Source organism: Vigna umbellata, chromosome 1 (genome assembly GCF_029865625.1).
Source record: "Vigna umbellata cultivar VRB3 chromosome 1, Vumbellata_1.0, whole genome shotgun sequence".
In the NCBI taxonomy this organism is placed as follows: Eukaryota; Viridiplantae; Streptophyta; class Magnoliopsida; order Fabales; family Fabaceae; genus Vigna; species Vigna umbellata.
Genome location: NC_142165.1, coordinates 51,877,914 through 51,889,597, shown reverse-complemented (window position 1 = coordinate 51,889,597; position 11,684 = coordinate 51,877,914). Strand labels below are relative to the sequence as shown.

Here is an 11,684-nt window from a genome sequence, read left to right as displayed (position 1 = left end):
GTTTGATACTACTAAATTTTTTTATAGAAACAAGATTGATAGAATCAAGAGACAATGCTTGATTTTCAACAAAGGTCTCTACCTTTTGTACTTAGTTTTTTAAAGTTAAAATTTTATTTTAATAAAAATATTCATTAGAGACAAGATTTTGAAGTATACTTGATTTTTGAGAAGGATGTGTACCTTCTAACTTTTACCTATTAAGTTGTTCCTTTGTTAATAAATAAGCTAAGGAAAGCTTACTTGATGTCCATTAAGGATAATATCAAAGTTAAGCTTGTCAAATGGAAAGGATCTCTTCTACTATACATGAAAATTTTCTTCTTATCAAATATGTGGTGCAAAACATGTTTTTTCATATTTTTTTCAAATACAACAATTTCTTAAAACACAAATCAAGTTTTTAGAGGGCTGGTCTCGAAATTTTATTTGTAAGGTTATATAACTCAATTTAAAAGAACAAATTCTGCTTGGAGTTCCATATGAGTATATATGTTCATTAGAGTAAGCTTGGGATAAGGTGTATTGTTGTTAAGATAAATGACATTTTAATAGAAAGGTTATGTTGAGGTTTTCTTAAGAATTAAAGTGATTATATTTAAAAAATTGTTTACAAGAGCCAATAAAAAATATGGATTTGTTGTTGTTTCCATTATATCTTCAATTTGGTAAATAGTAAGAACTTTCTAGCTTAGTTTAAGAATAGTAAAATTTCACAAGTTGGGAATGTACATTGAAAAAGTTATAAAGTGATGTTTTCCTAACCTAAGAATTATATTTTAGTCTATGGTTGTTCATCTTCTACCATATCTCGTTTTGTTCTCGATGAAACGTCAATTGAAACAGTAGTGCAAGACCTTAAGGACAGGGATGAGGCACTTAAGCAACTGAAATTTCACCTTGTACGAGCCCAAGATCAGATGGTGAAATTTGCTAATAAGAAAAGGCGGCCAACCACAATTCAGGTGGGAGATTGGGTATTTTTGAATATTAGACCTCATAGACAGATGTGTTGGAACCGATCGGTACCGATATTGCGCAACGAAAATAATGAAACTCAGAATACGATACGGATTGTTAAAAGCAAAGAGCTTGTTCGGTCAATTTAAAAAATGGTTCCTTTAATTTTCTCTTAAACGTTTTATCAAATAGTTGATGTGCAAAAAATGTAAAGAGTGTAGGGAGTAGAAAAATCACACAAATGATTTTTATCCTGGTTCAAATCAAAAGATTCTACGTCCAGTCGTTAATCACTATGAATAGTGATTAACTTTTTCACTAAAAGTAGTTTTACAGATTACAATATAGTGAATGAAATAAGAATGATAAAACCTTCCTTTGACAAACGAACGGAAGGAAACTTCCTTCGACAAACGAACTGGAAGCAAACAACGAACACTTTCCTTCGACAGACGAACCGGAACAGTGCAGCAGAAAATCTTCCTCCCACCAACGAACCGGAAGAAAACAGCTCTGCCAAATTGAAGAGAACTACTCCGACCTTTGACATACAAAGCGCGAGTTTCTCCTATTCACAAGACTTGACAAGAGCAATGAACTAACACTTGAGAACTTCCTCAGATCACATTGTATTCTCAAATGACTTAGATAAACCCTCTAAGGGTTTTAGACAACTATATATAGCCCACAGGTCTGAATTTAAAAAGACACAATACAACTGCCAGTGATAATCAATTATTGTAAGTAATAATCGATTATTCAAGTCCGTTACAGGGTTTTTAAAAAAGTGATAATCGATTATCCTGAGGAATAATCGATTATCTGCGATACTTGGGCAATTCTTATACATACCAGGATAATCGATTATCTACGAGAGCAATGGTTTTTCAAAAAGGCTCGTGGTAATCGATTATTACATCAAATAATCGATTATACGCGCAAATATCCTAAGGACAGGAAATTTCTAGGTGTTTACATGTTCAAAGTTATTCCTAATACATTTTCAGTCTACAAAAGTGCTTTCAAATAAATTACAACTTCATTCTTCGAACTCTTCTCTTGCAGCATCATCAAAATCATTAGTTTAAAAATACCAATGCACCTCATTTGTAACAATATGTTTATGCCGGCCAAATTACATCCTAAACTTGCACCCAGGTATTATGGCCTTTTCCCTTCCTAAAGTAGGTTGGTTAGGTCGCTTTTCGTTTACAATTGCCAAAATCTGCAAGGATACATCCAATTTTTCATGTTTTCTAGCTTAGGCGCACAATGACGAATCACCATTTGCCAGCAAAGCAGGAATTGTCAGTTGAGCTGCAATACAAAGAGTCAAGTTGTGTCCTTCTCAAGGTTTTAGATAGCATATTACACTCTTTGCAAAACCTCAATGTTCCGCAGGTACTTATTGAACGAAAAGAAGGGGGTCCTGATAGTGTAACTTGGGAGGAAGAAGCACTAATTAGAGACCAATTTCCCGATTTCAACCTTGAGGACAAGGTTGTTCAAACCCGTGATAGTATTGATAGATCTTGGAAGGTTTACTTCAGAAAAAATAAACAGGACAATTAATAAGTGGTTGTTGGGAGAGTTAGAAGGAGTTTCATAACATGAAGGGGTAATTTTTCTTTGACCACTGGGACAATTCCTTTGTTAGTTATGTTTTGTTTATGTCTTTTAAGGAGGTGGATGTGTATTTTGGTGGTTGTTGAGTGTTTTATTACAAAAACAGAATGAATTTGTCCTGTGTAAGAAAATGTTTTCCCTTAAGTGCTATTGATTGCTTTAAGTGTATTTTCATTCAATAAAATTCGGAGATAGTATTTAGGTTTCTTAACACCAAAAAATCTAACATTTAGTCTCCAGGTTTTTGGATTTTCTTTTCTTTTCCATTAAAAATATATGTAATGCAAAAGATATCTTGTATATCTTTCCAACAAGTCTTGATATTTCCTTCTCGCATGACAAAGAGGAAGCACATTTTTCAGTGATAGGAGAATAGCAAAGGATGTTACCACATGAGGAATTCAGTGGCAACCCATAGTATAATTATTGAAAATTTTACTATATATACAGTAAAAAATTAACAAAAATGGACAATTGCGGATAGTAAAAAGAATGAGAGCATCTATGTGGAAACAATACAACACTCATCTGGCACATTTTTTCCTCCACTACTGCAACGAATGACATTTTGAAAGTGGAATTTAAAAATAAAATAATAATAATGATGATCTAATCACCCAGACAAAACTGTTAACTCGGTTCCATCTCTCTACTTCCGGCTGCAACTTTGCGGTGGCGCCGCTGACCAGCTTTTCGATCTTTTCCACGCCTTCCAGGGCCTCGTTTAATGGATGAGTTTGCACCCTTCTCAGGTGATGTTTCAAGCACATGCAATGGAGGAGGATATGGTGGAGGAGGTGAACTGTGACCAAAGGTATCTGGTGGAGCCAGGCGCAGCAATAGATCTCTGTGGTATTTCTGCAAAAGGGTGGTTGGATACACTTTCATAACACAACTAAATATTTTGAAGTAAAACAAACGTTACTATTACAAAAATTAATGATGGAATAGATCAGATCCACCCCATGTAATGTAATAAATGAGTCAAGTACTTCTTTTCCTATCTAGATGTGAAAACATTAAAAGAAACAAAGAAAAACAATGAAACAGAAATAAAAGGAGTCTGATGAATTTGCTTTCTAAAGGTTGAGCACAAGCATGTGCATATATTAATTGCATTCACTAAATATTTTAACTGTTCAGAATCATGCACATGCATGTGTTCATCTTTATTGCATTACTAAATGTTTGTCTGATCAGAATCAGTATGTACCTTCTGGAAATCAATGCAATAGAAAGATAGTGAAATCTTAGCAAGATATAAAAATTACCTGAACTACAAAGTTGCGTCGTTCACAATCCAAAAACATGTGAAAATGAAAATCTACCCTCGACAAAATTTTGTCCCTTACTGTTGAGAAACTAAGCTGGTCTCTTGAAGTAAATCGGTCAACTTCATTGAACCAAAGACAAGTAAAGAGGTTGCTTATAGGAACATGTTCTCGTACTATCACACATCCTTCGGGAACATCTGCAACTCAGACATGATGTTTGGAGTTTGAAAAAAGTTTATAAGAAAAAAAATGAAGTGCATCTCATTCCAGATAAATATAGGAAAGCCAGTTTAACCTACCACTTATAAGAGGAAGCTTGGCCTCTGTATACGGGGTCAATCCCTCTCTCTTGTAAAACTCTATCTGAAAGTCAATGGAGGCATTTTCATATTTTCCAGCAGCTTTATTTGCCTCAGCCTCAACGAATACATCAAAACGTCTATAATGCTTTGATATCGCAAAAGTAGCATTATTTCTCCACAAAAACCTAAACAAGGGTGAAGGGTAGTTTAGGTGTCAAAACATGTATGATGGGAAAGGAAAAGGAAAAGGAAAATATAGGTTGTAAAAAGTCAGAAAGAACACAAGCATGAAATATGACCCCAAATTAATTGCATTTTGGTCAACAACACTCCACATTAACGTACATATAAATCCAGTAAAAACTCAAGCTTGATTTTCATAAAACAAATACTGCATATATCAGTATTTTGTTCATCCAGAAACATATTATAACACCTCGGTTAGCAACTCAATGGAATCTAAAATCGAGCATGAAGTTGAGGTAAGAAAACGATTAAACAAAACCGACTGGAAAACCAACAATAATGTGCCGTAAAATGAACAAAAAGAAATTCACAGAGGCTGTTAACAGTTCAATTATTGATCTGTGAATGAGAATTCCTGTAAGCTGAAATTTGCATTTGACAAGATTCCAGTACTTACATACGAGAAATATTAGTGTTGCAAGCCAATAAAATATGTCCTAGAAGAAAAGCTTCAAAGATAAATATTGATGTACAAGGCTCCTCTTAACTGAACTTCTTTTCGAAGATCTCAAAGAATGGTATATCCACCATGGCATTTTAGTTCATTATGTTCACAACACAATTTACTCTAAGTTGAATCCAGAGTAGATATCCCCTTCCTCGTATACTACAGAGACAAATTCAATTTCAAGGATGTTTTCCATACCAGCTATCTTATGAGCACTAATGTCAGAAATATCAATTGAAGAAATATCTATGCCACATGACAATAATTATCCTAATTTATACAATGCAGAGGCAGAGATCAAGACTTCTGATCCTATCTTATCTACAGAAAACATGTATTGATTTTCTAGCCAGTAATCATGGGATTTAGTACAAGTTACCGTACCTCTGTTGCCCCAAAACAAACAACTTTTGCACTGAAAAATCATGGATCTATTAGCAGGTATGTTGTGCAGACTACATGAGGAGTTCGTGAAGAAGGAAAATGGCTCATGTGTAGTATCAAACTTCTGTTTTTTTTTTCTATTTATGTTATTCTTAAAGGACTTTGTATTCTCCATTTTTTGGTTCCGAACTGCTTTGCAATAAAAATAAAGGGCACATTGGATTGGTGCATCGGGTGTGTATGGGCCAATGATGCTGAAATGTTGAGTCCCAACTGCAATGAATATATTATGTAGGGCTTGTGTTGTAAGGGTATTGATAGTTACGCAAACAGTCCGTAGGGGATTAACTGAAAGTGCGACTAGAATAGAGTTTAATCTAGTTGATGATTAAGTTAGCCTCAGTTTCCACTGCTATGCTCTGAAAACACTATTATATTATATTATTGGTTAGCAATATACAATAGTAGAAAATCCACAGCTTGAGTATTGGCAACCATTTCAAGGTAGAAAGCTCTACAGTAAGACCATTCATTTGCTTTCTTTGAAAACTCGTAACTACACTGACGACGTCATCCATGGACAATCTGAAGGGACTTTCTGTCTAGATAGATTAAGATGTCAACTTGGGCAGGAAAGAAATTCCCTACTTAGACTTCTAGGATTTTCATGTTAAGCTATAAAATCCAAAAAAGTATTTATGGAGCAATAAGCACATAATAAGGAGATATATGTGAGTTGCACCTTACATCTTGGAGGACAAACCATAATGGATCATGGAGAATGTCTGTATTTGGACTTACAGAGCAATTATGACCACACGAAAACTGTGCATACTGATCAAACTCATATTACCTAGTCTCACAGTGGGTTATGAGCATTAAAATAGGAGGGGTGCATATCTAAAACAGAATTAAACAGAACAGAAACCTACATGCTAAATTATTTAGAAAACTAATCATAGGACTGAAATGAGAATACTTATCACTTTCACATATAGAATGAATAGGCATAGTGGTATATTATATATTATATACATTATCAAAGAGATTCCCCAGAATATACCTTTCAAGAATTTGATATGGATCCACAACAAGCTCAAGCTTCCCATCAAGCCATATAGAGTAGCGAGCATTTGGAACCATTCTATGCAACAGAAGCTTTGGAATCTGTGGAAAAGGTAATAAAAATTACAGGGTAATGAAAGTATTACTTTAGGAACGAGAAACATAAATGCCTACGCAAAACTTTGATTTTATTCAATTCATACACAGGATCTAGCCTGTACTAGGAGGTCTAATGATCTAAGCACTTTACCCTCCCCTTTGTGTGTATGCAAATAAGTATGGCAGTATTAAGCCTCAGAAGGTAGATTAACCAGAGGTGAAGCCACATCCAAACAATATTACTTTCCCACAGCAATGACCAGATCATACTGAACCACACAGCTATTTGAAAAATATCAGTAACAATGATGGCTAACAATCCATGTGCTAATTTCTATTTCAGTCATGATGGTATCGGTCAAATGTAATTCTGACCTTTCCTGTCCGTCTTGCATCTGCATAAGGAAGATTCCGAGCAACAATAATTCTCCATAAACCAATCTTCTTGCTGCTTCCCAGCTTGCCAGAACTGCTCAGATATTTTTCTGTTTCTTCATCTACGAACATAAGGAAGCACACAGTCTTCCTTGAATAGTCACTTATGTTTTTTGGCTCGTTTATCTCGTCAAAGTTTCCTGAACAATAAATTTGACTTAAAATCAATTACAAGCTAATAAACAAATTAATAAATTCAGAAATCACTTAGTACAGACCAAATATGGCGGACGCAACAACCACTCCATTACACTGCTCCATTTCAAAAAGGTCAGCTTCATCCATGTCAAATCCTGTTTTGCGGCCAGGTTTTATTCCTCTTAAAAATCTGAGCATTCATCATTCAAGATAGAAAACGGATTCATGTCAGTTAAAAGGAACAATAATGCTTTAGTACTAGCACAGAAAACTATAACCACGAAAGAAAATTCCTTGGTATAGATGTAACTTATAAGGGAAAAATTCAACAAAAGTAAAACATACCCACAGTGCACACTCATCGACTCTCGTATATCAAAAGAATCATTTCTCTGCTTCAAAGTAGGATATCCACCAAATTCTGAACCACCAAACTCTCGATCTCTACTTAAATTTTCCTCATAGACATATGTTAAATTCCTAAGGACCGGTGAAGGTGAGGGCAATTTTGGCACCAGTCCAATGGCTTCTTCCACAGGAAGGTAACACACCGGGCACGCTAAAACATAAACAAGTTCGGATATTCAGGAGAAATACCATACATGTTAGCAGCCTACAACATATCCCAGGCCCTCCATACAGACATGAATCACAAATTTTTCGAAGAACTAAATTATCTATACGGGGATGCCGGGAAGAACTATTAAATTATTAAGTGTCAAATAGTGTGCAAAATATTTTAGGCAGCAAATTACAGGAACTTACGACGTGGCCCAGTACGCTTTTTATCAGCAGGCGGGGGAGGAAGTGTAAAGCTATTACAAGGATGCCCTGGAGGAAGATTGTAGCCCAAAAAATAGCCAGGGGGTGGAGAGCTCAATTTTGTAGTTAAGTCCATTGCATTTTTCCTAGAGATCTCAGATTTAGAATCACTTGCAGACATGCTTTCATTATCACTAATGCTTGGCACTGTGTTTCCTTCCTGAGAATCTTCACCTGAAAGCAAGCCACACGACAAGCATCATACTGTGTTCTAAATAAAAACGACATACGAAAATCAAAACTCACGGCATATTCTAGTAAACCCAGTTGAGCCAAACAAAAGAACTAGATAAAAATGGCATATCACCACACAAAACATGAACGATAAAATTGAAATCCCACTCCCCACAAGGTATCCGCCCAGGCAATTCTGTTCAAGATAATATCAGATAATAAATGCGCACATCTTTCTCAGCAGGTAGTCGAACTAAACTTTGTTGCATTGTTGTGGAAACTATTACCTTCCACTAGACCCAAGAACTAGGTGCTTAAATTGTAATAAACACTTAATGCAATCACATAATTACAATTTAACACAGCAACTATAAATAAATAAAGAAATGAAAGGAAAAAGGAGAGAGTGAGAGAACCTTTTCCAACATACAAAACCCAGATGAAAACTGCAGCAGAGATGAGACAGAGGAAGAGCATTCCGACTTTCTTGCGACCAGCGAACTTGCAGATCCAAAGGAACAACCTCTCCTTCTCCTTCTCCTTGAGCATCTTTGTTGCCTTTCGTGCAGAGCCGTTCTGTACCTGTTTATCCAAAGACCCATAACTTCCAGAACGAATTCCAATACCCAATGGAGCAGACATTTATGCCCCACTCATTCCTCGCCCTTCTCTTTCTCTCCACCCAGATCACGCATTCATCCACGCAACAAAATCCAACGCCACCAATTCCCAATGCACTCTCATCAATCCCACTCTCACTTCCAACTCAACAATGGGAAAAAAAAAAACAAATAAACAATAACAATAGCAATAAAACAAAGTTGATTCCCCTTTATGGTTATTCAAGATCCCGAAATAACACAAAGAACAGAACCGAATGAAACTCGCGCCTCCTGAAAAATCAACTGAAATATGTTCATGTTACACTGAAAAATTCTCCAGAAATGAGGACGAATCTAGGGTTTCTGATTGGCCCTGTAGGGTTTTCCGAAATCCGACACTGGGAAGAAATCCGGGATCGCAATATTCAAACTGTAAAAAAGAAATGGTTTATTTTTCCGCTGATCCGGAAGTGAGGAAGATGATCTCAGAGTCAGATAAAAATTTCATTGAATATTATTTATAAGAGGGAAAATTACCTTATTGGGGATTAAAATTTTTATGAAAATAGAAACCTGAAAATTTGTGAACTCTTATAGCTGGTCTGCACAACATTTGCCTCTTTCAGACACTCGTGCCTCACTAATTATGACGTGGAATTGAAAAATGGCTCTCTCCCTCCTCATATTTTGACATCTGCTAACTTTCATAAATTATTGTCGTTAAATCAACGGTGCCATTATTCTTAATCATTATCTTAACTCAACGCTGTTACAGTTCATTAACTAAAAAAAAGAACATCTGAAATCTCGCTTTAATAATATTTTTTTTAATTTGTTTGTCGGTATTCCATTTGTCCAATTTGTGGACAACCATGATGCTCTGCCTCTCCCTATTAACGTGGAGACTGATCAACTCATTGATGTTAGATACTTTAAATTGCGTTCATACAATGAATTTTATGGTGTTTTAAGAAATATTATGTGCAGAGGGAGATTGGCTCCACTTTGTTTCATAGATATTGATCCTAACAGGTTTCTTTCAATTACATCACTTTCTTCATCACTGCATATGATTATTTTATCATCATTGTAGATATGTTTGAACACCTTCATAATAGGCATGACAGAGACAATTTTTGAAAGAAATCTAACTTGTTCGATGAAATAATTGTTCTTTCAATGGTTGGTTGGAGAAGGTGACTTGAAAAATATTTTAAAAAATAATATTTTAATTAATAATTTTAGGAGATGCTAAATATATTGTGATTGTGAGCACCAAAAGCACCAAATAGAAGGATTGAGTAATTTGTTAGCATTTAACTGAAATGGAAAAAGTGATTTGTTTTTTCCAATTTTCAGATATTTCCTCTTAGGGTTTGGTTTCTTTCAAATTTGTTAGGATGTAAAATGATTAGGTTGTACTTTTGAAATAAGGGTTTGTCTTGAAAATCTATGATCCAAAAGGTTGGTTGAAGTTAGTGCATCATCTTTTGTTTCCTTTTGTGTGCAAGTTGCATCATGTTTATCTGTTTCTGAACATTTGCATTATCATTGTTTCTTTCGCAAATTGTTGAAACGTATTCTTCATTGTATTTTGCTTCCTTGAGCAGATTTTGTTCCATTTTTCCTTCTTTTTCTCTCCAAAACAACTCTCAATCAAGAGTTTGAACGCAATAAACAATAATCAATAAATAAATAAAAATACATGTGTGCGTGAAAATGTTGACTCTTAAGAACTCTCCAATTTCTAATAATTTCTGGTGAAATAAGAAAAAGATAAGTACAAAACTTCAATAAAAATACAAAGTTAAATACATTTTTGTTATATTTGTTCGGGATAAGATCGAGATGATATTATTTCTGGTCATTGACATCATCTCTAATTAATAACGTCATTAAGATAATCACATATTATTAATATTTAGATTAAGACAACTTAAATAGTCTAAGACTAAGTCTAGTCTATTTAGCATAAGCTCATTAAGCAAAAGTCCATAAAACAAGTATAAATTGGGAGCACTGCAAAGTCAGAAGGTCTGGTAGGAACGTCTTAATCTTTTTCAAGAACACTTTTAATTGCAGCTAAATGTATATTTTAAAAGTTTTTAAAACTATTTAAGAATTTTATTGTTAAAATAAACAAATTCAGTCCCATTATTAACTTGTGCGTTTTCGTAAAATCAATAAATTCAGTCCTATTATCAATAAATTTTAAGTTGAATCAAATATTCTTTTTCTCAAACTCAGACATATCATAATATCACACTTTGAACTTTCAAAATATATATTGTCTCTTAAAATCTGTACTTTTTTAATCTTGGAAATACAATATTTGTTAGTTTTAAATAGAAACTGATGACATGATTAATTCTTATATTATGTTTCCATACATTTAATAAATTTGTATCAAGGGATTCGTGATTATTCGAGAGGATTATATAAAACCATTATATTTGAAATACACATTAAATATATTAAAACTTGTATACAAATTTAATGTTTTAAAACTTAATATAATCATTTTTATTACTAGAAAATATTGGTTCATTCTTTAAATATAGTCTTTTTAAAGTTTCTTCACCTAAGTCCGAAAAACAATACTTATTTTTTTAAGGTACTACTTTTAAGTGAGTTGGTTTCATACTTCTTTTGTATATTTATATGTATTATTATTATTATTATTTTTTCTCAATATTAATTAAATCAAGAGTACACTTAAAAATAAATTATATCATATTCAAAAATCTTAAGAGATAAACAATTAAAGAAAAGGAAGAGAGTAGTACTTAAGAGCAAAACGTATTTACTGACTTTTGCTATTTTAAAATTGAACCTTTTAACACGAAAACTCAAGTAGTTTAATAGTCAACTTTTCATACTTATTAATTTTTAATCATATTTAATTTTATCATAATTAAGCATATTTATGTCAAGTTGTCATCAACCTAACCCAATGGGAGACAATAAAATTATAAATACTTGAATAGGTTTGGACCGCGTTGACTCAGCACAACATTATTGACATTCAATTCACCATTCAAAATTGCATTAAAAAACATAAAAACATAAGTTTATGGAATGTTTTGTTTAGACGAAAGTTTATGGAATG

General features: G+C 33.8%; 1 protein-coding gene across 1 annotated transcript; it reads right to left on the bottom strand.

Annotated features, from left to right (window-relative positions):
- Positions 1-2,959: 2,959 nt before the first annotated feature.
- Positions 2,960-9,102, bottom strand: LOC124827986 (strawberry notch protein (DUF616)). The gene is made up of 9 exons (XM_047301178.2): positions 8,390-9,102; positions 7,743-7,973; positions 7,323-7,536; positions 7,058-7,167; positions 6,780-6,979; positions 6,304-6,407; positions 4,160-4,347; positions 3,858-4,057; positions 2,960-3,444 (listed from the first exon to the last, which is right to left on the bottom strand). Exons 1-9 carry the CDS (start codon positions 8,613-8,615, stop codon positions 3,217-3,219), a joined length of 1,701 nt encoding a protein of 566 aa, XP_047157134.1. The 5' UTR covers positions 8,616-9,102; the 3' UTR covers positions 2,960-3,216.
- Positions 9,103-11,684: the final 2,582 nt, after the last annotated feature.

Excerpts from the sequence above, each read along its gene's own strand:
- LOC124827986 (XM_047301178.2), bottom strand. The coding sequence starts at position 8,615 with ATGTCTGCTCCATTGGGTATTGGAATTCGTTCTGGAAGTTATGGGTCT. Across the intron at positions 7,168-7,322 it reads TCGATGAGTGTGCACTGTGG|ATTTTTAAGAGGAATAAAAC; the intron begins GTATGTTTTACT and ends ATGAATGCTCAG. Across the intron at positions 4,348-6,303 it reads CCATATCAAATTCTTGAAAG|GTTTTTGTGGAGAAATAATG; the intron begins GTATATTCTGGG and ends ACCCTTGTTTAG.